Source organism: Stenella coeruleoalba, assembly GCF_951394435.1.
Source record: "Stenella coeruleoalba genome assembly, chromosome: 5".
In the NCBI taxonomy this organism is placed as follows: Eukaryota; Metazoa; Chordata; class Mammalia; order Artiodactyla; family Delphinidae; genus Stenella; species Stenella coeruleoalba.
Window position 1 is genome coordinate 74,848,251 of NC_137150.1, and position 25,141 is coordinate 74,873,391.

A 25,141-nucleotide genomic window follows, 5' to 3' on the forward strand; every position below is an offset into this window, starting at 1 on the left:
TAACACAGAGTATCTGGACGGCGGGGGAGGAGGGTAGTGGAGAGGTAGGGAGCTGGTTTAACTCACTCAATTTGCAGGGGAAGAAAGAGAAATCATTGAGATTAGGCTGTATTTAGCGGGCTCTTCCTGCTAAAATGATCAGCATAAAAAGATGCTACGTTATAAAGTAAGCCCAGAGGCTGTACCCTCAGAGTGGTGCGGCTGGCAGTAGTGGGCTGTCACTTACCTTGCTGGCCTCAAACTTGTCCCCAGCCTGGTGGTAGTCAAACCCCGAACTGCCATTGGAGGTAGATATCTTCAGGGGTGGCAGAGGCGGGTTACAGCTGGAGCCCTTTGGGGGCTTCTCGGAGCCCACGGGGATGGAGGAGTAAGGCCTGGGGCTGGCTTGGGGAACCCTGGCAGGCTGGGACCTCATCACAGCTGTGTTCCTTTCTTTCCGCTGATATTCAATGGGCGACTGTAGGGCTGCAGGGAAGAGCAGACCATTACTCTCAGCTTTGGAAATCCCATAAGCTTTGGAGGCTTAAGAGGTCAGGCTTTGTGTGAGGCAGAGTGAGGATACGTGAGGAAGATACTACCCTGTTTTTAAAGAATGTATCATCTACCGAGAACTATTCTTAGTTTTGTCTAAGTGATGAAAGTGCAAAACCGAAATGGTGCAAAAGGAGGGAGAGAGGGCTCTGTAGTACGTGTGTGCGCGGGTGGACACAGGGATGGGTAGGGTGGTAGTAAAGAGCTTCAGAAACTGCCAGCCATCGGGCCCTGACATGCAGGCTCTGCAGGGTGGAAGCAAATGGGAAGTGGGTCTGGGCAACAGGATGGAGTCAGATTCCCTGGAGCACAGAGCCATGGGTCTCTGTGGAGGAAGGAGATGAGACAGGTAAGGGAAGTTGGAGGTGCCAGGATGTGAAAGATCTGGAAAGCAGGTGAATGAGTCTGGATTTAATTCTGAAGTTCATGAAAAGTGACTGAATTAAGGCAACGTTCATGTTTTCAGTGCAGGTGCACCAGAGTACACCTGAAGAATGTTAACCTTGCAGCGGGTGAGGGGAGGGATTGGCCAGGCTGATTAAGAGCCGTGAGATAGTGAAGGGGAGAGGCCGGACCTGAGCAGAGCCATGGGAACGCGGAAGGGGTGCGGTGTGGCAAGCGCTCCAGAGGGAGCTGAGGTTGACACAGCCTAGATGGGAAAAGATGGCAAGGAGCCAGGGTAACTTGGGTTTGGAGGCTGGGAGAAGTGGTGGTCAGTGGAACTCTGCTTTGAAAGGAAAGAGGTAAGCTTTGTTTTCCTGAGTTTAAGATGATAAAGTTCCAAGGTCTTAGTACTAAAGAGGTACAGCCAGGCAAAAGCCATACAGGTCAAATTCTGTAACAGTGACTTCAAGGCAGGCCCGATTATGCTGTTTCTGTCAGTGTTCACTGTAACAAATATTTAATTGGGTTAACAGCTGGGGCCCAGAGAACTTTCCATTATAAGGATATTTCCCTAGTAATAGGTATATACTTCAATAGGACTCAACATATCGTCCACACTTCCTTTCTATTTGAGGTCTCAGGAGGGAAAGGTTGGCTCTGAGGTGCCTGCATGTGTGTCTACAAGCAAAAGCCTGGCCCCAGTCCATTGTCACATCCTTGTCTTCTGAGTGTGTCAAAGTGCTGAATAGGCTGCTGCCAGGCCTCAGCCTTTCTCCTGGAGAGCATTAAATATTTAGGTATAGAGAATCTAGCTCATTAATAACTCCATAATCCACTATAATTAGGCAAAAGGTCTCTTGGAACCGTGTACAAGTCTGGATAACTGACTATGCCCGAAGAAGTACTGCTCCCAGTTTGAAGCAGAGAGCAGACAGCTGTGAAGCAGGCCATAGCAAACTGATCTGATGAATCATTACCCATCTCATGGAAGTGGGGTACTGATGAACTTAAAAACCTCATTCCAGCTTAGAATCTATCAGAAATTCCCAACAGAGTCAATTCAATGAATGTATTTTATACATGCCCATGTTTTTGCTTAAAATTATTTTATCCATAGAAGCATTAATTCAATGTTGTATACTCAAAAACTGTGAACTATATACAGCTTTCATTACTATCCCTCAGGACCGGGCTGGTGTTTAATTTTAGACTCTTTAGAATGAGAAAGAACCCTAGAGATCACTTAGTTTAGTTTTTTTCACCAAACTGTTCTACAGTCAGGGGACCTGGGGCATGGCCCCCAAATACTCTCCGTGTAAGTGTGTAACTGCTTTGAAGTCTCGTGTTCTAGCTTCAAAAGGCAAGGCATTCTGCTCCATAATCTCTTTTGACTTGTTTTAAAAGAAACACAACTGTGTTAAATCCCTTACCATGGAGTACAATTGATACCTGGTAATCTCACAAGGCTCTCTAGTGTTATCTGGAGATACCCTGGGGTTTGGCAGACCAACTCAAATTCCCCTTTGCTCCCAACAGAGGTGATTGCTAACTCTAAATTTCAATAATACCTTGAAACTTCCCAGAACAAACTGTCAATTATGCAGAGAATGACGCTCTCTCTGGGAGGTGGGCCATGTTTTCCTGCTTCAGTGCTGCAGAATAGGTCTTTCACAAAAAGAGCCCACTGAGGCCCAGAGAAACATCGTGACTTGACCAAGATCCATCCCCACAGCACTGAGTTCCGTGATAACACCCAGCAAGTGTCCTATTTGCGTCATTTGAAAAGAGACCAGATTCTAGACTAGAAAAGGTGACACACCCAAGGGTGGACATGTATGTGTAAACATGGGAGCACATATGGCCATACAGTACTCCTTCAGGTCCACAGAGAGCTTCATTCTCTGTGTAATTGATAGTTTGTTTTGGGAAGTTTCAAGGTATTACTGAAATTTAGAGTTAGCAATCACCTCTGTTGGGAGCAGAGAGGGGATTTGAGCTGATCTGCCAAACCGCCAGTTATCTCTAGATAGCACTGGAGAACCTCTGAGATTACCAGCCATTAGCTACTAAACGGAAAAATACACGTCACTGATAGCTGGCCCCTGAGACAAAGAGGATGTGCCCATTTCAGACTTTTGCCCCAATTACTACCAGCTGGTAGTGGTGGCACAAGGCACATCCTCTATGTCAAGGTTGCAAGAGATTATTTCTTCTTTTGGAAAGATGGCCTTCTTTATCATGCCCCATCTGCCCACTTGTGCATTCGGGTTCAGAAAAATTCTACACGAAGTGTTTCTGAAAACTACAAAGTTGGAATGCATATAAATGTGATCGGGGCTCATAACTCACCAGGAGCCCAGACCCGAGGAGGTTCAGAGGTGTGGGGTCCCCTGAAAATGGCCCGGCAAGAAGCCAGACCCGGCACTCACCATTTAAGAAGTCTCGCTGTGTTTCTAAGACTTGGTTGATGTCCTGCACCCAGGCCTGCTGGATATCAGCGTTGGCGGCTTGCAGGATGACCCTCTCCGAAGTCTCCCTGTTCATGAGTGCAAACTTGCAGGGGTCACTGTCCACGTTCTCCTCCAGGACCAAGTAATTCATCTGGAAGAAACCAAGGTGATCCTTTCCATACTAAGCAGTTTTGAAAAATCAACAACATATTACAGTTCCTCAAAGTTTTTATTTCAGGAAATGTTTCCAAAAACGTGCCCTGAATCTAACAGCTTAAATACTTTGGTTTCTGTCTTTGAGTGAACGACATGATCTTGGAGAACCTGCAGGGTCATGTTAGAGACTGGCACCGAGCCTGTCACTTTTTCTCACAGATAATCAACCTTCAATCCCGAAGGTTACCAGGCTGAAAGATCTTCAACGTTCTGGATCCTCACTCTTGCCAGTGTCTCTGTCTTAGGGAAGTGGCTCCCCCAGTGTGACTCTTCTTTGCCCCTTCTCATCCCCACCTGGATCCTCACCTTGATGCTCCGTTTGAACATGTAGCCTGGGGTGAGGGATCCCTTCCTGAGCAGTTCACTGAAGATGACAATTTGCTCAAAGAGGAACACACGCCTCTCCTTGGTCCGCGACTGCATGCCGGCATCCAGCTCAATCACGTAGAATGTATCCTGCTGCAGCAGCTTGCCCTGAGCGGTCAGGGTGCCCTGACGGTAAGAAGGACTGCGGTGAAGTAAGTGAGAGACAGGGAGACGACCACAACCCTCTAGGTCACAGAACCTCCCTCTGTGGGGACATGGACAACAGACCTGACAGCAAAAGCCTCAGGCTCTAGTAAGACTGAATCAGGGCCCACCCAGACATCGAGGGCAGACTGTGGCCACCTTCCCGTTCACACAGGGCCCTGAAGGGAAGGGAAAGGAGGCTATGGAACCACTAAGAAGCAGCTCCAGGAAAACACCAGGAGGAAGGTAAAATTATTAGCTAAAAAGATGTTTGGGAAATATGCTGGCCCCTCTTGTTTTTTTATTAAAAGGAGAACAGAAAGTAGATGATGCTGGAGCTGGAAGTGGCCTTTCTGTCCTCGGAGCTCTGAGAGGCCCTTGCAGCCAGGACCTGGGGTGCTAGCCATGAACCTAGAACCAACCTGGGGCCAAGGGAAGTGATGGAGGCCGGACCACAAAAAGAAATCAGATGAGTCAGGCTCCTCTCTTCTATTATTTCAGGATGGGGAAATTCTGAGGTCTTAGTCTCCTGCTCCAGATCAGCAGGTACAGTTGAGATACTATCGACAGGTGTCTATATTTCAATGCCTCCAGTTGCCAGATCACTTGACACTCAGGGTAGGAGGTGGAGCCTATCTGGTTCGCCAGTTCTAACCAGATTTTCAGAAACACTGTCAAATCTTCAAAGGGAATACGGCCTAACCCGGCAAGTCTTCACGGATGCTATTGCTTTTTCTACTGTTCTGCAACGAGAAGACACTGGCATCTGAGATAGTGGCCAGAGGGCCTCCTCTGAACTGTACTTTCAGGTGACAACTTTTGTCCTTTAGCGCAAATGTGGGCTATTTTCTGTATGTGACGCCTTGTTCCAAACATTACCCAACACACAGGCCATTTTCCTTTCATGTTCCTGAGAAACGCCTGCCCTCTGCTTGGATGTGGTTCCTTACTGTCCAGGTCAACAGCCAAACAGGCTTATGTCTACCCTGGTCCAAAGTTAATATTAAGCCAGTGACCAGCCCTAAAAGCTCTATTAATATTACATAAGAGCCTGACCCATGAGTTATAGCCCTGTCAATGCCAAAGGGAAAGCTAGAGGATTTAAAAGGGAGAGAATCTAAGGGAAGGGGCTAACTTCTCCCTGACCCAAAGCCACGGACTTCGGAAGGAATGGAAGTACGTTCATGGTCCTTCCCAATTAGCTGAAGGAATGAATGCAAAGCATATTCTCTAGGGCTTGATGAAAAAAGGAGATGGTGGTGCTTGATTTAAAAGAGAAAATAATTCCACCCTCCTGTGTGTGACCTTCTGTGGACACACGACCATGCACAACACAGTTCCTGTGAAGTCTGACTTGGGTCAGAAGGTACATCAGATGCTGCTCCTCCTGTCAGTGGCCAGTTCCTCCAGAGACCAAGAGAAAGCCAAGTCAGACTCCTGCTCAGAAAAACACAGGGACATCAAGGATGAAGAGCAAAAGGAATTACTTCTGTTCAGAATAGGCTCAGATCTGGCATAATTCCAAGGGAACAGGTACAACGTCATCTAGCGTGACTAAAGAAACACTGTGTGAGAACTCGGGGTGAATTTCTGCTGCATGACCCTGCTTCTCGAATGCCTCACGCCTACTGTGGAGAACAAGAACCTGTGAAAAAATGAACAGCAGAAAGGACCCTCCACAGAGTTCCTGGTCACAACAGATCAATGGAAATCAGACAGGGACACCAGGATGGGCGGCAAGGGCAAAAAGGACAGAAGAATTTGGCTCAAGACCATCATGAATCCAACGCATTAACCCAAACCTGAATACAGCATTTCCTAACTTTACTCGTATACCAGTCTGCCTTATGTCTATTTTATTCTAGTTTAGCCAGAGGAAAAAAATGAATAATGAAATCTTGCAGGATTACTGGGAAACAGGATTAGAAGATCCACATCTTTCTCTAAGGGGTTCAACAACTAAGCACCAGTCAATAACTGCATCAGTTCCAGTTTTATCGTATTAACATTTAAAACAGATTATGTTTAGTTAGAAGTGTGGATATAAATTAATAACAGCCACTTATTAAGTTTAAACCAGGAAAGTCAATTTGCTCTTCTAAGGTTCACTGTTATGGGTTGAATTGAATCCCCTCTCCAATTTGGATGTTGAAGTCTTAACCCCCAGCACCTCAGAATGCGACCTTATCAAAAGACAGAGCCTTTACAAAGGGAATCAAGTTAAAGAGAGGTCATTATGGTGAGCCTTAATCAAACATGATCGGTGTCTTTATAAAAAGGGGAAATTTGAACACAGAGATATGTACAGAAGGAAGGCGATGTGAAAATACAGGAAGAATGCCATGTGAACATGAAGACGGCCATCTATAAGCCAAGGAGGGAGGCCTGGACAGACCCTTTCCTCACAGCACTCAGAAGGAACCACCCTTGCCTACACTTTGATCTCGGACTTCTAACTTCTGGAAATGTGAGATGATAACATTGCTGTTGCTCAAGCCACCCAGTCTGTGGTACTTTGTTACGGCAGCCCTAGCAGACTAGCATATTTGTTGAAATCCAAACCCTGGGTATGTCTAGCTGTTTCTCCCAAGACTTGATTCTTCTTGTCAAAGAACAGCACTGTGATGTTTTAGAGCTTTAAACATTCATTTAGCTAAAAAGCCAGCCACTATGTAGGCCCGTTTACTAGAACCACCCTCTCCAAAAAAAAGTGTTCCATTTTCCCTCTGGTTCTACTCTCATCACGTAGTCCTGTTCTCCCTCACATTCCCGGCATTTCTCAAGCAAGCAAGAAAAGGGAAGGGGTCATCGGCACGTCCATAGCTATAAAGAATCTGGGGTCTTTCCAAGCCCCTTGCAATCCTGACTGCAGCTTGGTCGACTTCCTCTGGCTGCCCTATCACTGGAGGTCCTAAACAGGTGCACCTTCCAGGCCTGTGATCCGGAGGGGCCTGGGCACAAGGGCAAACGCGGTGAGTGAGAGAGGCAGAGAACACGCGCACAGGACTTCAAAGGGAAGCCTGGGCTCCTGCTGCCCTGAAGGGAGAGGGCTAAGCCTTCTTTTTTTTTTCTTTGCAGTACGCGGGCCTCTCACTGCTGCGGCCTCTCCCGTTGCGGAGCACAGGCTCCGGACGCGCAGGCTCAGCGGCCATGGCTCACGGGCCCAGCTGCTCCACGGCACGTGGGATCTTCCCCGACCGGGGCACGAACCCGTGTCCCCTGCATCGGCAGGCGGACTCTCAACCACTGCGCCACCAGGGAAGCCCAAGAAGCCTTCTTAAGGGCTCACCTCAAAGCCCTGCAGGCGCCCCAGATTCATCATGTCGTTGCAGCGTTTTGGAACAAGGCACATTAACTCCACTGCTTTCTGTGGGAAAGAACAACAGCAGTCAGGGCGGGGAGCAGCAGTGGGGAAGGGGGCTCGGCGGTTCCATGCTGGAAGCCAGGGGCCTCCTGGGGGCTCCCTGATCCTAGGAAAGGACACTGGTCCCTGCTGTCCACTTCAGAAGAGGGTGGGCTTTCCTGTTCTAAGCTGGGGGCTGTCGGTCATCCGTGCAGGGGCTCCACGTGAATCAGTGAGCACACGCGGGGAGGATGCTACCAGCCCATCCTTTTCCGAACCTTCCCACTTCCGTTTATCCATTTGCTTTCCTTCTTGCATTTTCTTTTTTCTCTTTGTTGCTCCCCGGCTGCCGAAGCAACAGCTTAGCCTTGCTTGTGAAATACTAGAGGTTTTAACCTAAAATAACCTGCCAGAATGGTCTGTAACCTCCCTGGCTTAAAATAATCCCCATGGTGACATTGTCTCTAAGGACTTCACTTAGGGAGTAATCCTCGGGGACGGGGGAGGGAGTGAAAATGGAATAATTTCTATGTCAGCCTCAAACAGTACCTGGATTCATGGATAAAACTGCACGATGAAACACCCAATCTCTGCAGGATGTTAGAGGGTTAAAATACCACCCTTTCGCACCACATGTCACTGGGAGCTACGAGGAGAACACGAGCAGGGCTAAGCTCTGGTCTGGCCCTGGACCGGATTCTCAAAAAACGTTCAACGTGCTCCTTAATACTCGCCACTACACCTCCTGCCGGGCAGCTGTTTGCAAGGGGCTCTTTGCTGTCTGAGAGGAGCCAGCCTGGACTCCCCATCCTCCAGGGCCAATCTTTCCCCTTTAGGGGCAGACATCCAATAACTGTCCCATAAGAGCCACCAGCATTACAAGCAGAAAACTCACCTCGATATCAGAACACTCCAAACCAGCCTTCTCGCTGTATCTCAGGAAGTCCTAGCAAGTGGGGGAAGCAGGGAGAGTGAAACCAGTTAGGAAAAGAAGGCCCTATAAAAAACGTAGCATCGTAAAAACCAAGATGACACCCGGGAGACTTTCCTTCCCCACAGAGATGGCAACGCTTTGTAGTCGCTGAGATATGAAGCTGGGAGTCATGGTGGATGTAATCACACAGAGAAAACCCCCGGAATATTCAAAGATTCAGAGCTATGGGAAAAGGGCGGCAGGGGTGAAGGGGAGAGAAAGTGTGTGAATAGGGACAAAAGGGGAATGATGACAAGGAGGAAAGGGACAAAGGACTGTCAAATCTCTCATTTGCTTCATATTTCTGTAAGACAAGTCAAACTACATGATTTTAAAAAGTAAAAAAATGATCAAATTTTAGGTTTTACTCATCCTGGGTTCCTAGGGCTTTGCCCTTCCTTTTCTTTCTCTGTGTGTTCTACTCTGATTTTATGCGCTTATTATTTTTTAGTTTTTAAAGGTACCAAGCCAGTCAGTGATGGCAACAACGTAAGAAAGTGATTTGGAAAAAAGAAAATCAAATAACCACCAACCTTAAGGAAGGAACAACAGGCATGCAATTTATGCAGGGGCAAAGCTGACACAAATAACCAGCCGGTAAAAGGTAAAAACCCACACATGCCCCCAACTAGTGTGGTGGAGACAGAACCTCGAGCTGACCTGCTCCCTAACTCAGAGCCTGATGAAGACCCTGCTCTGGCCCTGGGCGGGGCTCACAGCCCTCTTACCTTGAGGAGCAGCTGATACTTTGTGATTCTCTGAATGGGCTTGATAAGGAAGTCGCTAAGTGTCAGCCTTTCATTTATCTCCTGTTTCACCTCCTGGAACACAAGGGAGCTACATCAGGGGAAAAGGAACCAAAGGATTGGGGTGCTCTGGACAGGGGTTCAAAGGCAAGGATGGCAGGTCTTCATGTTTGCCAATAAAGGTTTAGAATCTTCAAACCACGCAACGGGTAGAATTGCCTACACAATAGCTCATTTTGTTATTAACGACAAAGCACATCTCACCATCACCTTCTTACCTATCAAGCTCTGTCACACCCAGTCCCAGGGACAAGCTGGCAGGGGTGTTCTGTTCTCTCTCCCACTCCACGGCCAAGTCAGAAATGAAGGGCTTCCCCTGGGACACCACAAGCCTACGGGCTGGGCCCTCAACTCAGATCTGCAAACACTCAGGCAAGGGCTCTTTCCAGGTGATGGTGTTGCCTCTCCTCCAGCACAATAAACGCCTCCAGGGTGCGGCAGCACACACACTTTAGGTGCTTGCCGGGCCTCGGGGAACGGGACAGAGGCTACGTACAAGGTGCTGTGAGCCCCTTGTTGAGGGTCCTCAGCAAGCAGCCTCCAGGGCCCGGTGAGGAAGAGCGTGGGCGCAGTGGGCTCCGGGGTCACGGAAGGGGGACCGGAGCTTCTGCAGCGGGCTCTGCGTTACAGAGTCGTTCTGCCGACGGGGGCTCTAGAAGAGGAGAGGAGCTAACGAGAACTTAGCCAAGAAGCTAACGGCTCTGTTGAGGCAGCCCTCCCTGTCCTGCGGGATGGACAGTGCCGTGAGGGGGCCACGCGCGGACGGATGACGGCCGGTGTTTGTGAATGGGGTGGTCCCGGCCTGAGCGTCTTGCCCACACTGTGGTTCAGCCAGGCCCGAGCAGCTTACCTCAAAGTAGGCGTCGTACTCGGCGACGATGTACTCGGAGCGCGGCTTATTCTGGCAGTACCACACGTAGATGTGCAGCTTCCGCTCCTGCAAAGGCAGAGGGAAAGGCGCTCAGGCAGCTGCGCCTCGCGCTCCATCTCAGAGTGCTAAGCTGGTCTAGGGGCGGAGAGACAAAGGACAAAGATGTGGCCCATGTTCTGGGGCCGCACCAAAGAGGCTAAATATCCAGGACAGAGGAGAAAAACACAGTGGGCAAGAGCCCATCTTCCAAACTGCCAGGAAAGAGAGAAAAGACCCCAACAGCTCAGAGAGGGATAAGGAGGGAGAGCAGAGGAGGGAAGGGACAGTAAAATGCATGCAAATGCGCATGGTGGGAGGGGGAGCGGAGGGGCCGCAGGGCAACACTCACATATTTAATAAAGAGCTGTGCCAGTCTGTCTTGCTCCTGGATACATTTTTCCAGTTCACCCAGGAAAACACTATAAAAGGATGGAGAGAAGAGAAGGAAGGCACATTCTTCAGAACTGTATCATTTCTCAGTGGTGAGATGAATGACACAAGACTCTCCCCAAACCCCACCCTAAGGTCAGACACAGGGGGAGGACAGGAGAGTCCTGGATTCCAAGACCCCCTGATCCTCAGGGCAACGTAGCACTTACTCCTTATGCCAATCATAAATCTGGTGAATATTTCCAAACACGATTTTATCCTTTCCTCGCATGTCCTCAGGGACACCCTTTTCTTCTATCCTCTTCATGAAGCCCTGCGGGGCGGAGGCAACGGTGAGTAAAGCGTTTTCACGAGGAGGCTTTCTGGGCCAAGCCCCACCCTGCAGCCCCGTGGAAGCCCCCAGTGCGTGTGAGGAGGCGGCCAAGGGCTTCTGTGGTTTCTCCGCACTCAACCAGGACTTCACCCTTGTGCAGAGGGACAGACAAAACTTCTGTGAAGTTCTGGGTCCCTTTCTTTGTCTCCAGCCCCCGTAAGAAAGCAGGACAAAGAAGAAACAGTTGCCTGTTCTTCTCCCATCTCCCAATCCAATTAATTACGTCTTTAAAGGCTTAAAACTAGATGTGTTTGACCTAGAAATAAGTCTTAATAGGTGAATACTTTCGATTCTGTAAAGTGCTATCATATATAATCTTATCGCAGTTTTAAAATCAGGTTCTGAGGTTGTACCAGCATTTATCCCCATCGAAAGATGAGAAAGCCAGTGCATGGGGAATTATGGGGTTTGTCTAAGTCACACCACTGATGTCTGACTTCCCTGGACCTCAGTCTGCAGATTCCCAAGCCTTCCACTTCCAGGCTGGACTGCTTATGGAGGCTGCTACAACTCTAGCTGCCCCCATCCCACCTTGGAACAGAGGATAACTTTCCCCAAGTTAGAATTCAAGTCTTCTATCTGCCAGGTTAGTCTGTGTATCCAAGGTTCAGGACAGGTAAATACGAACCCCTAAATCAGCAGACTGCATAGGATGGGGGCTTACAGACCCAATGTAAGGAACCAGCAGGTGATTCAGATATCAGGCATTCACTTTTTAGACTTCACATCCTGTCGTTTAAGATGATTAACAGCAGGGCTCTAGGGCATCTAAATTATCCATTTAGTTTCTTAGACTTTTTCCTCCAAGTGTCTAAATCCCCCTAAAGTAAACCCCTATGGAGAGAGCTGTTCTATTTACTATCAAGTTGACTTTTAACTGTGGACCTGCCAATCTCGCCTTATTGGTGGTTTTTTCTTTGTCCTCTTGGTAGCAAACTAGGGAAACATGGAAGCCCCAAGGTTTCACTAAGAGTGACCTGCTTGACTTGCTTAGTGCCCATGCTGGCTCATAACTGTGAAGAATATATCTGTATATTCTTATATTTATGGTTATATATATATATATATTTATTTATTTATTTATAACTAGTATATATATTGGTTAGATACCAATGAAAAGCTCTGGAGACAATAACTTGGTCACCTAAAACAAGGTGAAATGGATTCAGGTCTAACTAAGAGGCTGCAACATTTGGGGCCCTACCCTCCTCTAAATCTCTTATAATATTTCAAGGGGAAAAGAAAAAAACTTACCTACATATTCTATTTGATCTACTACCATTTTTAGTTTCATCTCTACAAATACCCAGGGAGAGTAAAATACATACTGTCAAGTTAAATCACCATGGGGCCAGGACTTCCCTGGTGGCACGGTGGTTAAGAATCCTCCTGTCAATGCAGGGGACATGGGTTCGATCCCTGGTCCAGGAAGATCCCACATGCCGCGGAGCAACTAAGCCCGTGTGCCACAACTACTGAGCCTGTGCTCTGGAGCCCACAAGCCACAACTACCGAGCCCACAAGCCACAACTACTGAAGCCCGCGCGCCTAGAGCCCGTGCTCTACAACAAGAGAAGCCACCGCAATGAGAAGCCCGCGCACCGCAACGAAGAGCAGCCCCCGCTCGCCGCAACTAGAGAAAGCCCGCGCGCAGCAACGAAGACCCAATGCAGCCAAAAAGTAAATAAAAATAAATAAATTAAAAAATAAACAAAACAAAACAGAACACCACAGGGCCCAGGTAGGGTCCAATATGCCACTGGCTGGGTGACCACAGACCCGCCCTGAGCCATGTACTCACCTCTACCACAATCCCCAGATCCTTCACATAGTCTTTCTCTGTCTGTACCAGTTCATTCAGGACAAACCTGAGCAGGAGATTAAGAACAGTGAGGGTTCCTCTTCACTGTGAAGCAAGAAATCTTCACACTGAAGTTCACAGGAAAGTTACTTTGGCGTCTCTATGACAAGACCACCCAAACCCACGCTGGGCACCCTGGGGGAGGTGCTGGCTGGTGCCCTCTGGATGAGAGGCCCCCGCTGCTCAGGAGCTGAGGGCAGCGGGGCTGAGAAGGCTTTCCCAGATGGCAGCAACAGCCAGAAGAACAATGCTCACAACCCAGCATCTGTCTTCCTATTCCTTATGCTTCCTCCTCCCTCACCTACAACTGAATAGTTGTACAGACACAAGGCAGAAGGAATAACAGTCACTTGGGCAAAACTGAGTTATGAAAGCTTCGAAGCCAAGGGATCAGCAGGAGGCTTTTCCTCCTTCGTGTCAGCTCTGTTCTTTGCTTAACAAGAAGAGAAAGACATCTGTCTGATAAGCAACCTTTGGGCCTCAGAGACACTGTCATCAAGTGAAGTGTTTGAGATACAGAAGCTACAATCATTCAGGTAGGCGTCCATGGTAACTGGCCTGCAAAAATCCCCCGTCCAGGCCAGAAAGATTCCCTAATCACCCCTTTCAGTGTGGCCACATCCCCATCCCCACCCGATGCGGGATTTAATCACTACGAGGACATTTACTTTCTTGGTTTCTTTCTTGTTAATGATTTCTTCCTCTTAGAACATTTGCTTTTGTGCCAGTTGCTTCATCTGGCTTTCCTCAAGCTTATGAGAAGGTAAGTACTATAAGCCCTGGTTTATGTAGATGGAAATACTGAGGCAGTATCGCCCAAGATGACAATGTGAGAAGCAGAGCTGGGATTTGAACCCAGTTGTACAAGAGTCCAAAGACTCTGCTCTTTCACTGTCGCCCGCTGCCTGGTTAAACGACTCAGACTGGCTCTCTGGAGTCCCTGAGGCGTCAAACCCAAACACTTCTTTCTTCCTGTCCAGACAGTAAAGAGCTGGACATAAAACACGTATGGCTGTGCACAGGGGCAGGGTAGGTGTACGCAGCTTAATGGAGTCTGATTTGTATTATTTAAGTTTGAAAGAGTTTAGCCTGGAGCCATACAACTGCATTTTTGATCCGAGTGGCAGAAGGGGTCAAGCTCTAGGATGTCAAAGAGGGGCCCCAGCCCAACGGTAGTAGCCGTTCTGAACCCAGGAAGCAATTCCTCTGAAATTCTTGTCCATACAGCACAGAGAAGCCACCGAATCCCCGGGCCTAGAGCCTCAGGGCGATGGGGAACACAGGCTTCTTTATCAGCATGCCCAGCACTTCCAACCAGCTCCCTCTCTCTGATACACACAATTATGTGTTTCAGGCCACAGGAAGGAACTGGCAACGCCAAATATAAGCATTTAAATGTATCTTTAGCATGGTCCGAGTTACCACTTGGAAGAAGGTGGTAGAAGAAAAACCACAGGAAAGTTAGAGTGGGAATTTGGGGCTAGAAGGGCCTTCTGGAGATGAAGTCCAGTTCTCTGCCTCTGGGTGGTATTTCTGTGCTAAGCTACCTGCTGACATTGAAGTGTGTCCTGGGCTTTCCAGCCTCTAGGGAAGAGGATTAGACTAGGTGCTGCCAGTGGACCTAGCATCTCCTCCCTTGAAGAGCTGATGAAAAACACTTGGAGAGATAATGACACATTAAAAGACATTCTGAAAAGGTACATAAAAGATTTATGCTACATGCATCTCAAGGCAGTACACAATCAATTGTCAAATAAACTGAACTGACAATAAAGCAATTTTTTTCATGTTCAGTTCTTATGAGTAAAGGTTATTTACAAAGTAAATGCTATTCTTTGGTCCAACTAAACTTCTTCCAGCTACAGGTCAGACCTACTTCTGACGTCTATCCTTCACAATGGTAGGGAATGGCTGGTCTTCCACAGAAAAATCTCTTACAGCCTTTGCACTGGCTGTTGCCTGTGTTGAGAATACGTCTCCTCCATGGCTACAGGCTAGTTCCTTACCTGCTTCTGGTCTTTGCGCAGACCGCTTTGGTCAGAACCATTTAAAGCCGCAACGTGGCCTCATCCATACTCCCGATCTCCCTTACTCTTTTTTCTTTTCTTCCAGCTTCTAACATACTACATGATTTATTTTACATTTTGTTTATTGTATGATTTCTCCCATTAGAATGTAAATGTGTCACGAGAGCATGGACTTTTCTTTTGTCGTTATTGTTTGTTTTATTCACTGCTGTGTACGCCAAGCACTTGGTACATAACAGGTGCTCAACAAATATTTGTTGAATAAATGAGTGGCTAAAACTTGAAGACAATTAAGTCCATTCTTGGCTTTTTTCTTCTCCTGGACAAATAACTGTCTGTTTACACCTTCTCTCCATGGAGCTCTCGTTAAACCTTTTGAGGGCTTACTGGATTGAGTCTCAATTCTCTATCCCCCCCAGCCTCCAGCTTCACATCCTCTCTTTCATCGTGACCATAAAGTATAGCAGAATAAGGACAATATACAGTAAAAGGAATGACTCATTCTAATGCCTGGATTTTTGGGACACTGCAGGATGTGAAAATATGTGGAGGAGGGCGAGAGAGTGAGAAGAGGGGGAAGAAATGAATGAATTGGGTAAAAGAAGCAACAAACCTTTGCCTGTTGGAGCAAAATTAGACAATATCATGTCTGGAAGCAAGACAATGACTTAAATGACTGTTCATAGGCCCTATTACAAGAGTAGAGATAAGCTTTGCCAAGGAACACCTGTCACCTTAAAGGTTACCTCTCTAATATAAGCTTTCACCTTCCTGATATAAGTTTTGCTTTGGCTTGACAAGACTGGAACATCAGCTCCAACCCTGCCTCATCTATGTAAAAACTGAAAAGCTAAGGAGAAGCAGCTCTGTACAAGTCCTAAGAAACTTCCCTTTGGGGATGGTATTTCTTTACCCCTATTCTATTCCTGGGGTTCCCCCTGAGCACCCATAAAGTTAAGGGGGTAAATATGGAACCAGAGCACTTACATGACACTTGCTCATTTCCATTAGGAGGTGACAGCCCTGCTCTGGGGCCAGGCCCTAGCTATGATGTTTCCTTGGTAACAGTTATAAATGGTCACTTCGTCTATCTGCAGGCAACAGAAGGACCTGGCCTCCTTTATTTTTGCTAATCTTCATGTCTATGACCAGGCTAAAGGAGTGACTAGTTTGGGGCAGAAGGGCAGGCTAATTAGCAACAGGGCGGGACCTTTTCCGCCTGCCTATCCCATTCTCACTGTGCTTACCATCTCTCACACATCAAGCTATGTGCAAGACTCATTAGCAGCTCTGCGTGCAACACAGAGTGAAACCCTAAACAACAAAACAAGTTTTGGAGGGACTGTAGTTTTGCAGTAATGGTGTTGCTATCTGCTTGATCGAATCAAGTAATAGAAGATTGACTTCACATCACGGTAGATAACTCAAACCTCACAAAACATATGGGTTCTTGTGAAATGGACTGCCAATGTGAATTGTATTTACCCCTAACCATTCTAAAAGTAAAGAGGTTCTCTTGGAACTCAGCCCACAGTGAAATAAGTCAGACAGAGAAAGACAAATACTGTATGATATCACTTGTATGTGGAATCTAAAAAATAAAAAAAACTAGTGAATATAACAAAAAGGAAACAGACTCACAGATATAGAGAACAAACTAGTGGTTACCAGTGGGGAGAGGGAAGGGGGAGGGGCAAGATAGTAGTAGGGGATGAAGAAGTACAAACTATTATGTGTAAAATAAATAAGCAAGGATATATTGTATAGCACAGCGAAATATAGCCAATATTTTATAATAACTATAAATGAAGTATAACATTTAAAGTTTGTGAATCACTATGTTGTACACCTGTAACTTACGTAATATTGTACATCAACTGTATCTCAATTAAAAAAAATTGGGCTAACAAAACCCCCCCAAAAAACAAATATTACTCTATAAAAATTTTTTTTTAAATAAAAACCACTGGAGAAGCGGTGGAGCTAGAACCCAGCATGGTAGCCCAACAGCTCCCTTTTCCTATACATTACTTTCCTACATGTGGGGAAACGTTTCCTCAGATGAAACTCCGTCAGACTTTCTAACATGGAGTCTTTGATATGGAGCCACAGTAATGGTCCCATAGTTCCCTGACCTTTGTTGTTTTGTTTTTTATCAGCATGTTTTAAATTTCTAACAGACTTGGTTATAACCACACCATCAGTAATAGCCCTTATCTTACAGAAAATATTTCAGCTGAAAATCCTTAAAGTCAGTGCCAAACAGCCCGTTGTTGATCAAGGTCACACTGTATAGACCGGTCACCTTTACTTAGAACGAATGGCGCCAATGGAAACACAGTGTGGGGAATCCTTAATTCTCCCCAAACTGCACAGGACCCCGTCCCTTGTCCATTGCACACACGTGCACCAGGCTGGAGTCTGGGGAAGCACTTACATCCTGCCTCTCAGGGCCTTGGCTTTCTGTTCTTCTTCCAGGTTTCTAGGAGGTGTGGGTGGGGTCATGCCCTCATTCAGGCAGCCTGTGGGGTCTTTCAAGCTCCCCCGGTACGAGCCTCCTTCCAGACTCTGAAAAGAGAAGAATGAACAGCCTTAGAGAAGTGAACGTGGGAAAGTGGTCTGGAAGTCCTTGTGCCCCCCCAGCCCAGCCACAGCCAACTTGGTGGATTACTAACCAAGGCTGTCCTCACTGAACTTCAGTGAAGTACCAGGAGGCCAGAGACTCCCATCTTCCTGCAGCAGGGAGCCCAGAGCCGCCACCTTCTCAGGCAATTAGGATGTACTTGGTGTCAGGGGCCGCCAATTTCCCGAACATAATGAACACCGTCAAAGTGACTGATCTCTGGGTAAGAGCTCCAGAGGTAAAGCTAATCATCGCAATTCTACACCAAACAAGCAATGAGGAAAGAAAATCCTCACTCGTAGGACCACCAAATGTGAATTGACAAGGGGAGGGCAGTGATAGGAGAATTTGTTCAGTAAAATCATGTTTGTTAAATCAGCTACGATTTTCTTTGAAGAGGCCAATGAGATGTAGACAAGAAGAGGTAAACAGACTTTAGCCTTTTCTAAAAACATCTTTGCTAAGGTTATTTACCAAGGGCTTTCTTTCATTTATTAATCCCTTTCATCTCTTTTAATTAAGGTGCTGCAGGACGAAGAAACAAGTTAAAGGGGCACTTCCCTGGTGGCGCAGTGGTTAAGAATCCGCCCGCCAATGCAGGGGACACGGGTTTGAGCCCTGGGCCGGGAAGATGCCACATGCTGCGGAGCAACTAAGCCCACGTGCCACAACTACTGAGCCTGCGCTCTAGAGCCTGTGAGCCACAACTAGTGAGCCTGCACGCCACGACTACTGAAGCCCATGCGCTCTAGGACCTGTGCTTCACAACAAGAGGAGCCACCGTAATGAGAAGCCCGCGCACAGCAATGAAGAGTAGCCCCGGCTCGCCACGACTAAAGAAAGCCCGCGTGCCGCAACAAAGACCCAATGTACCCAAAAATAAATAAATAAAATAAATAAATTTAAAAAAAAAAAAGAAAGAAAAGAAACAAGTTAAAGGGATTAATATGTTACTCTCGAAAGAGCTAAGGGTAAAGGATTCTAATCCTAGATCTGCCAGTCCCTGGATGATTTTAAGGGAGACAGATAAAATTGTTCCATGCTTCAGTTTTTCTCCATTTTCAAGTTGGGTCTCTCCTTTCTACAGATTTTTAAGGAAAAGTCAGAGACAATAGGTGTACAACCCCTTGAAAAATTTAAAATGCTCTACAGTGGTGGGTTCCCCCACTGCCCCCCATGCATGGAAGTATTAACAATAAGGATGCTAAAAGATGGGGTCAATCTTAACAGTTTTATAAGTGCTGTAGAAGAAAGAGCACGCAGCTTAGCATTTCATTATGCAAACTGGCAGAAACCATGTGGATAAACAGTAAGACTGGAGACCAAGGTCACGGTGGGCAAATGGAAAACAAATATGGGAGAGTAATCCCAACTAGCCACACAAAACGACTGTCTCCTACAGCCACTGTCGTAGGAAAAGGAAAGGCTTTACTTTAGCCGTCTTTGAAAACATCAGCCCTAAGGTTAAAGTCACAAAGATCAAGAAGTGCCCCCAGGGCTTCCCTGGTGGCGCAGTGGTTGAGAGTCCGCCTGCCGATGCAGGGGACACGGGTTCGTGCCCCGGTCCGGGAAGATCCCACGTGCCGCGGAGCGGCTGGGCCCGTGAGCCATGGCCGCTGAGCCTGCACGTCCGGAGCCTGTGCTCCGCAACGGGAGAGGCCACGGCAGTGAGAGTCCCGCGTACCGCAAAAAAAAAAAAAAAAGAAGTGACCCCAAAGGTAGTAGGAACAAAAGGCTTCAGCATGGTCTCAAACAACCCACACTTGGAGTATCTGTCACAAACTCACTTAGCTGCTGTATTTCAACAGAGGCTGAATAGAGTGTAGGAAAAGCGCAGGTAAACAAAACAAAAAGCGAACGAGGTGACCAGTGGGGCCATTATATGAGAACAGGTGGGGATTACTAGAATTGGAGGCTGAAAAACTTAAAGCTGAGATGTCAACCTTCTTTCCCCCCACTCCATCCCCAAATCAAAGGCCTGTGCCAAGGGCCAAACATGAATTTGTTACCAACACTAGAAGCCAGCATTAAGAGGACAGGGTCTTCAAGCTCGAGAGAGAGAGCTGCTTTTAACTTGACATGAAGGTATCTCACAGAACAAGTAATCAACCACGGACGTTGTCATGCAGAGACGCAGCCTAGGCTAAAAATATAGAAAGGTCAAGAAGAGTTTAGCTACATTTATGGATTCAGGATCTGTAACCAGTTATTAAGGAAATGAGTGCTTGGTGCCGAGGTCTGACAAGCCACCGGACAGACAGGCTTTCCAACGACATGTGACATGTCCCCTGGTGCCACCACCAGAGACAGGCTCCCCAGGCAGATGGACCCAGCTGGAGACTGATCCAATTACATGCCTTTTACCTCCCCTCCCACTGTCCCCACTGTCCTGTTCTAGTCTTTGTTCTGTAGCTTGCTGGCTGGCAGGGTGCTGGCTGCAAGGCGTGGGAAACAGGCTTACATCTCTGCTACAAGGCCCTTCCGTGGACCATCCCTCTTGGCGTGGTCCACTCTCAACTCTTCTACAGAATGAAGGACATCTGAGGAGTCCAAAGTGTCACACAGGGAGATATGTTCCATCTCCTCTTGCCCGACCTGTTATACGAGCAAAGAAGCCCAAGTTATCTCTGGGGAAGGACTCTCTGGGATGCAGTTGAGGAAGGCAGAGGCAGTGAGAGAGGAAGTAGAGGGAAATATAGGGTTTGGCTAAGCTGTATGTTAGCTGTCTCAAATAATGGCATTGGCTATAAATACTTATAATAATTCAAGAGTGATTCCTTCTGAGAACCTGGCTACCTGTGCTAGAGTTGGGATACGAGGTTCCAGCCAAGGGCAACTATGGGTGACCTGCAATTGTCTGTGCTGCTCCTTGGGGGACATGGGAAGTGATGGCTGGTTGATGAGCGGTGGGCTGTGCTGCCCAGGGAGGACTTCTGCCCTGTCTGGCGCTCAGGGCCACAGCAGTCTCAGCAGACAAAGGAAAAGGTGTGCAAAGGAGGAAGCAACAAATGTTACAAATGGGTGCTCCTATAGCTGGTGCCATGTCAGGGAACAGAGATGCAAATAGGATTCAAAAAAGAAGATTAAGTATGGAGGAAGGCTACTGCCACAATAAAAATGAACACATTTCCTGTCAGCTCAATCTTGGACCACATACCCAGAAAATGCCCTTCCTCTGGTCTCCTATATGCACCCTTTCCACACCCCCTGAACAGCATTTATTACACAGTGTTATGACTGATTTGTTTGTACTTAAGCAAATATTTATTGTGCTTCTACTATGTGCTGAATATTTACAAAGTGCTGGAGAAATGAAGACGGATAAGACGTGGTTGCCTGCCCACCAAAATCTAAGCTACAGTGGGCATTCTTCTAGGTAGGAGGGGTACTATGGGGAGGATGAAAAAAAGGAGCAGGCAGCTCTATGATAGGATAGGGAGGGTTGGGAAAGGCTTAATGGAAGAGGCAATGCTTGAACTGAGTACTGAGAAATGGAAAGGATTTCACTGGATACACCAATGGAAGGATGATCCAGGCAGGAGGAGCACTGTGACTAAAGGATCAAGTTGAGAAATTACACAGGGCAGCCTGGGAAGCTGAAGGCCACCTGGTATAGGTAGGATACAGAGTGTGAAGCAGGGGGAGAGGGGGATTAGCAAGTAACTGTGTGTTATGTGAGTTGGGGGGAGTGGGTACTAGGGAAAGAAGAAGTAGGGAGTGAAATAGACAACGCTGGAGAAGGATGCAGAGATCAGATCATCAGAAGCCTTGTGTGTAGCATATAATCTGCAAAAAACCCAAATCACTATGCTGAACACCTGAAACTAACACAAGATTGTAAATCAACTATATTTCAATTAAAAGAAAAAAGTAGAGACTTTACCTTCGAAGACCAATGATGGGAGAATTTTAAGCAGGAAAGTAACATGATTGGATTTAAGTTTTAGAAAGATCAGTCTTAATGCTCCTAAGAGCTTTTCATGACCTGGGAAAATGTATCTGATATGACAGTAAAAGGAAAACAGGACTTAAGTTTTATATACTCTATGATTAACTACATTATTTTAAAAATATCTAAATTTCAACACTGACTATGTCTAGATGATGATATGATGAGATATAATTTGTGTTTAAACTCTTGTCATTTTTCCCATTTTTCCTGAATGAGCATATAATTGCTTTTATTACAGAAAAGAACTATTAAAAGTTTTTTTAAAAAGGTAAAACGAAAGAAAAGCAAGATCCCTCCAGCAGTCATGTGAAGAGACGTCAGGCTGAAATCAGGGAGGAAACGGTTGCAACAGTCCAGGCAGGAGAGGATTTTTGAGCATTGACCCTTGACTGTGAGCTCCATTAAGGAAGGTTCTGTGCTGGCAGGACTGGCACATAGTAGGACTCTGAGAATTTATTGAATGAAACTCAAAGAGTTTTATATGAAACCTCTCGGTCAAAGCTCATCTGATAAAACAACAGTCAGGGAGCTGATCCAGCACCACCTCCCACAACCAACCCCTTAGCTGTCCCACCCTTTTATACGAATTATAAATTATACTAATTTATACAAATTAGTATGAAATCTCTCGACAAAAAGTATTAGATCTTAGTCATTCCCAGGCAACTTGGGGGTAAGGGTAGGGAAGACATTTTATAGTAGAAAAACTGAAATCTGGATTTTCCAGGCAAATGACATTACAGGTTTGTGACTTCGGGTTAAAATTTTTGTTGGATATCTAAGCTATTCCATTTTAACAAGCTCAGGCATCTTTTCCACAGAGGGGTGCCAGAGGAACTCGGCTCCTGAAAGCATACATCTACATATTGGATATGATGGGGGGTCATTATTTCCTCCCGTCTGGACAATGAACTTCTGTTAACTCGACCTTTTACAGAGCAAGCTGATTCACCTAAAGGAGAGCAAAACACCCACAACAAATGCAGCCTTGCCCTAGTCACGTTCTGTGGCCCACAGGTTGACCTAGGGGGGTGAATGCTATCAAAGTAGGAGAACCAGAGGGCAGGAAGTCTTGCTGAAGCAGGCAGGACTAATTCTCAGGATGCCAGGCCAGCAGGCAGACTGAACAAGAGCTCGGTCCTGGCCAGTCCCTTCCCTAAAGATTTTCAGCCAAGGGTCTGCGAGTGCCGTCCTGAGCCCAGTAAACTACTGTGATGTGCCTGAGGACGGGAGCTCAGGGAGGAGGCTTTCTTTTTAGGGGCCTAAACGTTCACCTCAGGCAGGTGATGGAATCCTGGGCTGTTCAGAAACACACTAGATTCCCTTACGGCCAGGAATCTCTTGCTTCTCAAACTTGAGGAATAAAGCCAAATGACATAGATTGCTAAACTATTACCCTGCAACATTCACCCAACCAGGATCTACTGACTGACAAATACTGTGTCCCTGTGTTCAGGGTGTGACTACAGAAGATAAAGGATGACTGGTTCCCTTTCCCTGCTTCTTCACAATGCAAACGAGCTAAGGGCTAACATTTGTGGGATGCTCACTTATCAGTTTACAAAGTGCATTCACACCTGACTCAGTCTTCAACATGACTCGCTTGAGATGAGATTCAGGTGGACAGAATCATTGTTGATAAGTGAGATAAAAGAGAGGCCCAAGTAGATGAAGTAACTTGCCCAGGGCTACGCAATAAGTAGCAGAGACTGGACTAACATCTAGGTCTTCTGATTCCTTATACACTCAGCACCACCGCCGCCAGTCCCTACGTCTAGGAAAAACTTTACTAAAAATCACATGGGAAAGGCAGGGGGAGCCTTAGTCCTGGCTTAGAGTTAAAGACAATACCTTTAATACAAAACCCAGAACAAGTATTTGAGCTCTCTTTGGGGGGAGGCGGGTGGGCATGCTCTCTTGGCAAACAAAAGCACTGATTAAAGACCAAGGCTGGCAGGTGAGACCTCAGAAGTATCCATTAATGCCCAGAGGGACTCGCCAAAGGAGTTTCCGGGAGTCTTCGGGGTGTTATCTGCAGGTGAGTGGGGAACCGCTGTCCTGGTTGCCTAACAGCAGCTTTCCAGCAGGAGAGATCACAACTGCTGGAGGCCACAGCCTTGGCACAGTCATGACCACGTGACCATACAGCACCAAGGGCAGCTTTGGGACTCAGGGACACAAGGGATCTTATGGCTTCTGGGTGGAGCCGGGGGGCCAAATGATTTCTTTTTCTTTTTTTTTTTTTTGCTGACAAAGCAAGAGACTTTATTGGAAAGGTGCACCCAGGCAGAGAGCAGCAGGGTAAGGGAACGGAGGAGAACTGCTCTGTCACGTGACTTGAAGTCTCAGGTTTTATGGTAATGGAATTAGTTTGCAGGTTGTTTCTGGCCAATCATTTTGACTCAGGGTCCTTCCTGGAAATGATTTCTAACTACAGCATTTAGTGCCATCACTTGAGCAACCAAAATAGAAATCAGAAAGAACCTAAGCCCTAGATATAAAAGTCCGAGTATGCCAGATGCCCCTGTAATATTTCCAGATTCTGTAAATTGGGAAGGACCTTATTAGTTCTTCTTATACTGAGCTAATTTCCACCCACACGTTCTGCCCTCTGGAGCAACCAAGAGTGAGACCAGCCCTTCTTTTCCACAGCAGTGCTCAGTTATGAGAAGACAGCTCTCGTGTGTCTTCTCTCTCCTAACTTCTTCTCCCCATTCTTAACCCCAGTTTCTGCAACTCTCCATCAAATGACATGGACCACGTGGTATTGGTTTCCTCCTCCAGGGAGGGCCCTTCCACTGAGTTCAAGAGCATTTTAGAATGCCAAGTTCAGAACCCGATACACGACTCCACACAACTCATGACGGGCATGGTCTGAAGAGCTTTGAGTACAATGGGGCTATGACGCCCCTGGATCTGTACGTTGTACTTTCATTGACCCAGCCTACGACCACACTGGCTATTCTGGCAGCTGGAACACTCTTGCACTTACAGTTAAATAAAAACTCCAGAACTTTTACAGGCTCTAGATCTTATCCTCTTCTAAGCTAGAGAGCTCATGAGAAACAGGCATACCAGTCTCGGAGGTGAAGACGTAACTCCGTATTCTCAAACGCAGCTGAGGAAACAACCAACTACTGGTGCTCCATCACTACCCCACAGTGGGTACGTATTGAGATGGGAGGAAAGAGAAAGTAGACGAAAGGAGAAAGGATGGAATTTTGGTTAGAAGATTCTGAGAAATCAGACTACTGCTCTTGCATTCCTTTCCATGACATACGCTTGGTTTTATATGTCTGGCCAAAGAAATCTCTATAATTCTGGGTTCACTGCAGGTCCTCAAGAAGTAGCTAGTGGTGGAAGAAAAAGTTGAAGCCCTTATTATGGTAGAGTCACCACCGAAAGGCCATTCATCCAACAGTCATTTGTAAAGAGCCTGTTACAGGGCCAGTCAGCTCCAGCATTATCCTACACTCCCTCTACTCTGGGACATTTGCTCTAATGTGACTTCTCAGCACCTGTACTCACATGTTTAACACCTGACCCATGGATCACACAAACTAGAGGCCCATTGAGGTGCCCAACAACAGCAGTAGGTGAGCAGTAGCAGGAGGAAAATGGTAATCCAAAATATGAAAAACACAGACTTTTAGAAACAAGTGTTTACTGATGTAAACACTTCCCTGGGCTGGTCAGGGAAGCTCTTGTGGAGACATGAGATCTGAGTGGGACCTTGAGGGGCTGTTATACTTTAGACAAGCAAAAGTAAGAAGGACAATATTCTAGAGAATT

General features: G+C 46.8%; 1 protein-coding gene across 20 annotated transcripts in view; it reads right to left on the reverse strand.

Moving 5' to 3' along the window:
* The window catches only part of KALRN (kalirin RhoGEF kinase), a 642,647-nt gene that overhangs the window by 41,392 nt on the left and 576,114 nt on the right, over window positions 1–25,141 (reverse strand). For 19 of the 20 annotated variants that reach the window (XM_079922559.1, XM_079922555.1, XM_079922558.1 and 16 more), the window contains 11 exons: window positions 17,212–17,342; window positions 12,688–12,754; window positions 10,723–10,826; window positions 10,473–10,542; window positions 10,064–10,150; window positions 9,136–9,228; window positions 8,330–8,380; window positions 7,381–7,458; window positions 3,888–4,073; window positions 3,345–3,516; window positions 227–465 (listed from right to left, as the gene is read on the reverse strand). In XM_079922559.1, the coding sequence (XP_079778685.1) occupies window positions 227–465; window positions 3,345–3,516; window positions 3,888–4,073; window positions 7,381–7,458; window positions 8,330–8,380; window positions 9,136–9,228; window positions 10,064–10,150; window positions 10,473–10,542; window positions 10,723–10,826; window positions 12,688–12,754; window positions 17,212–17,342 (1,278 nt within the window). Of the gene's footprint in view, window positions 1–226; window positions 466–3,344; window positions 3,517–3,887; window positions 4,074–7,380; window positions 7,459–8,329; window positions 8,381–9,135; window positions 9,229–10,063; window positions 10,151–10,472; window positions 10,543–10,722; window positions 10,827–12,687; window positions 12,755–17,211; window positions 17,343–19,759; window positions 19,993–25,141 lie in introns of those variants that run through there. The other variant, XM_079922550.1, reaches the window with a different exon arrangement.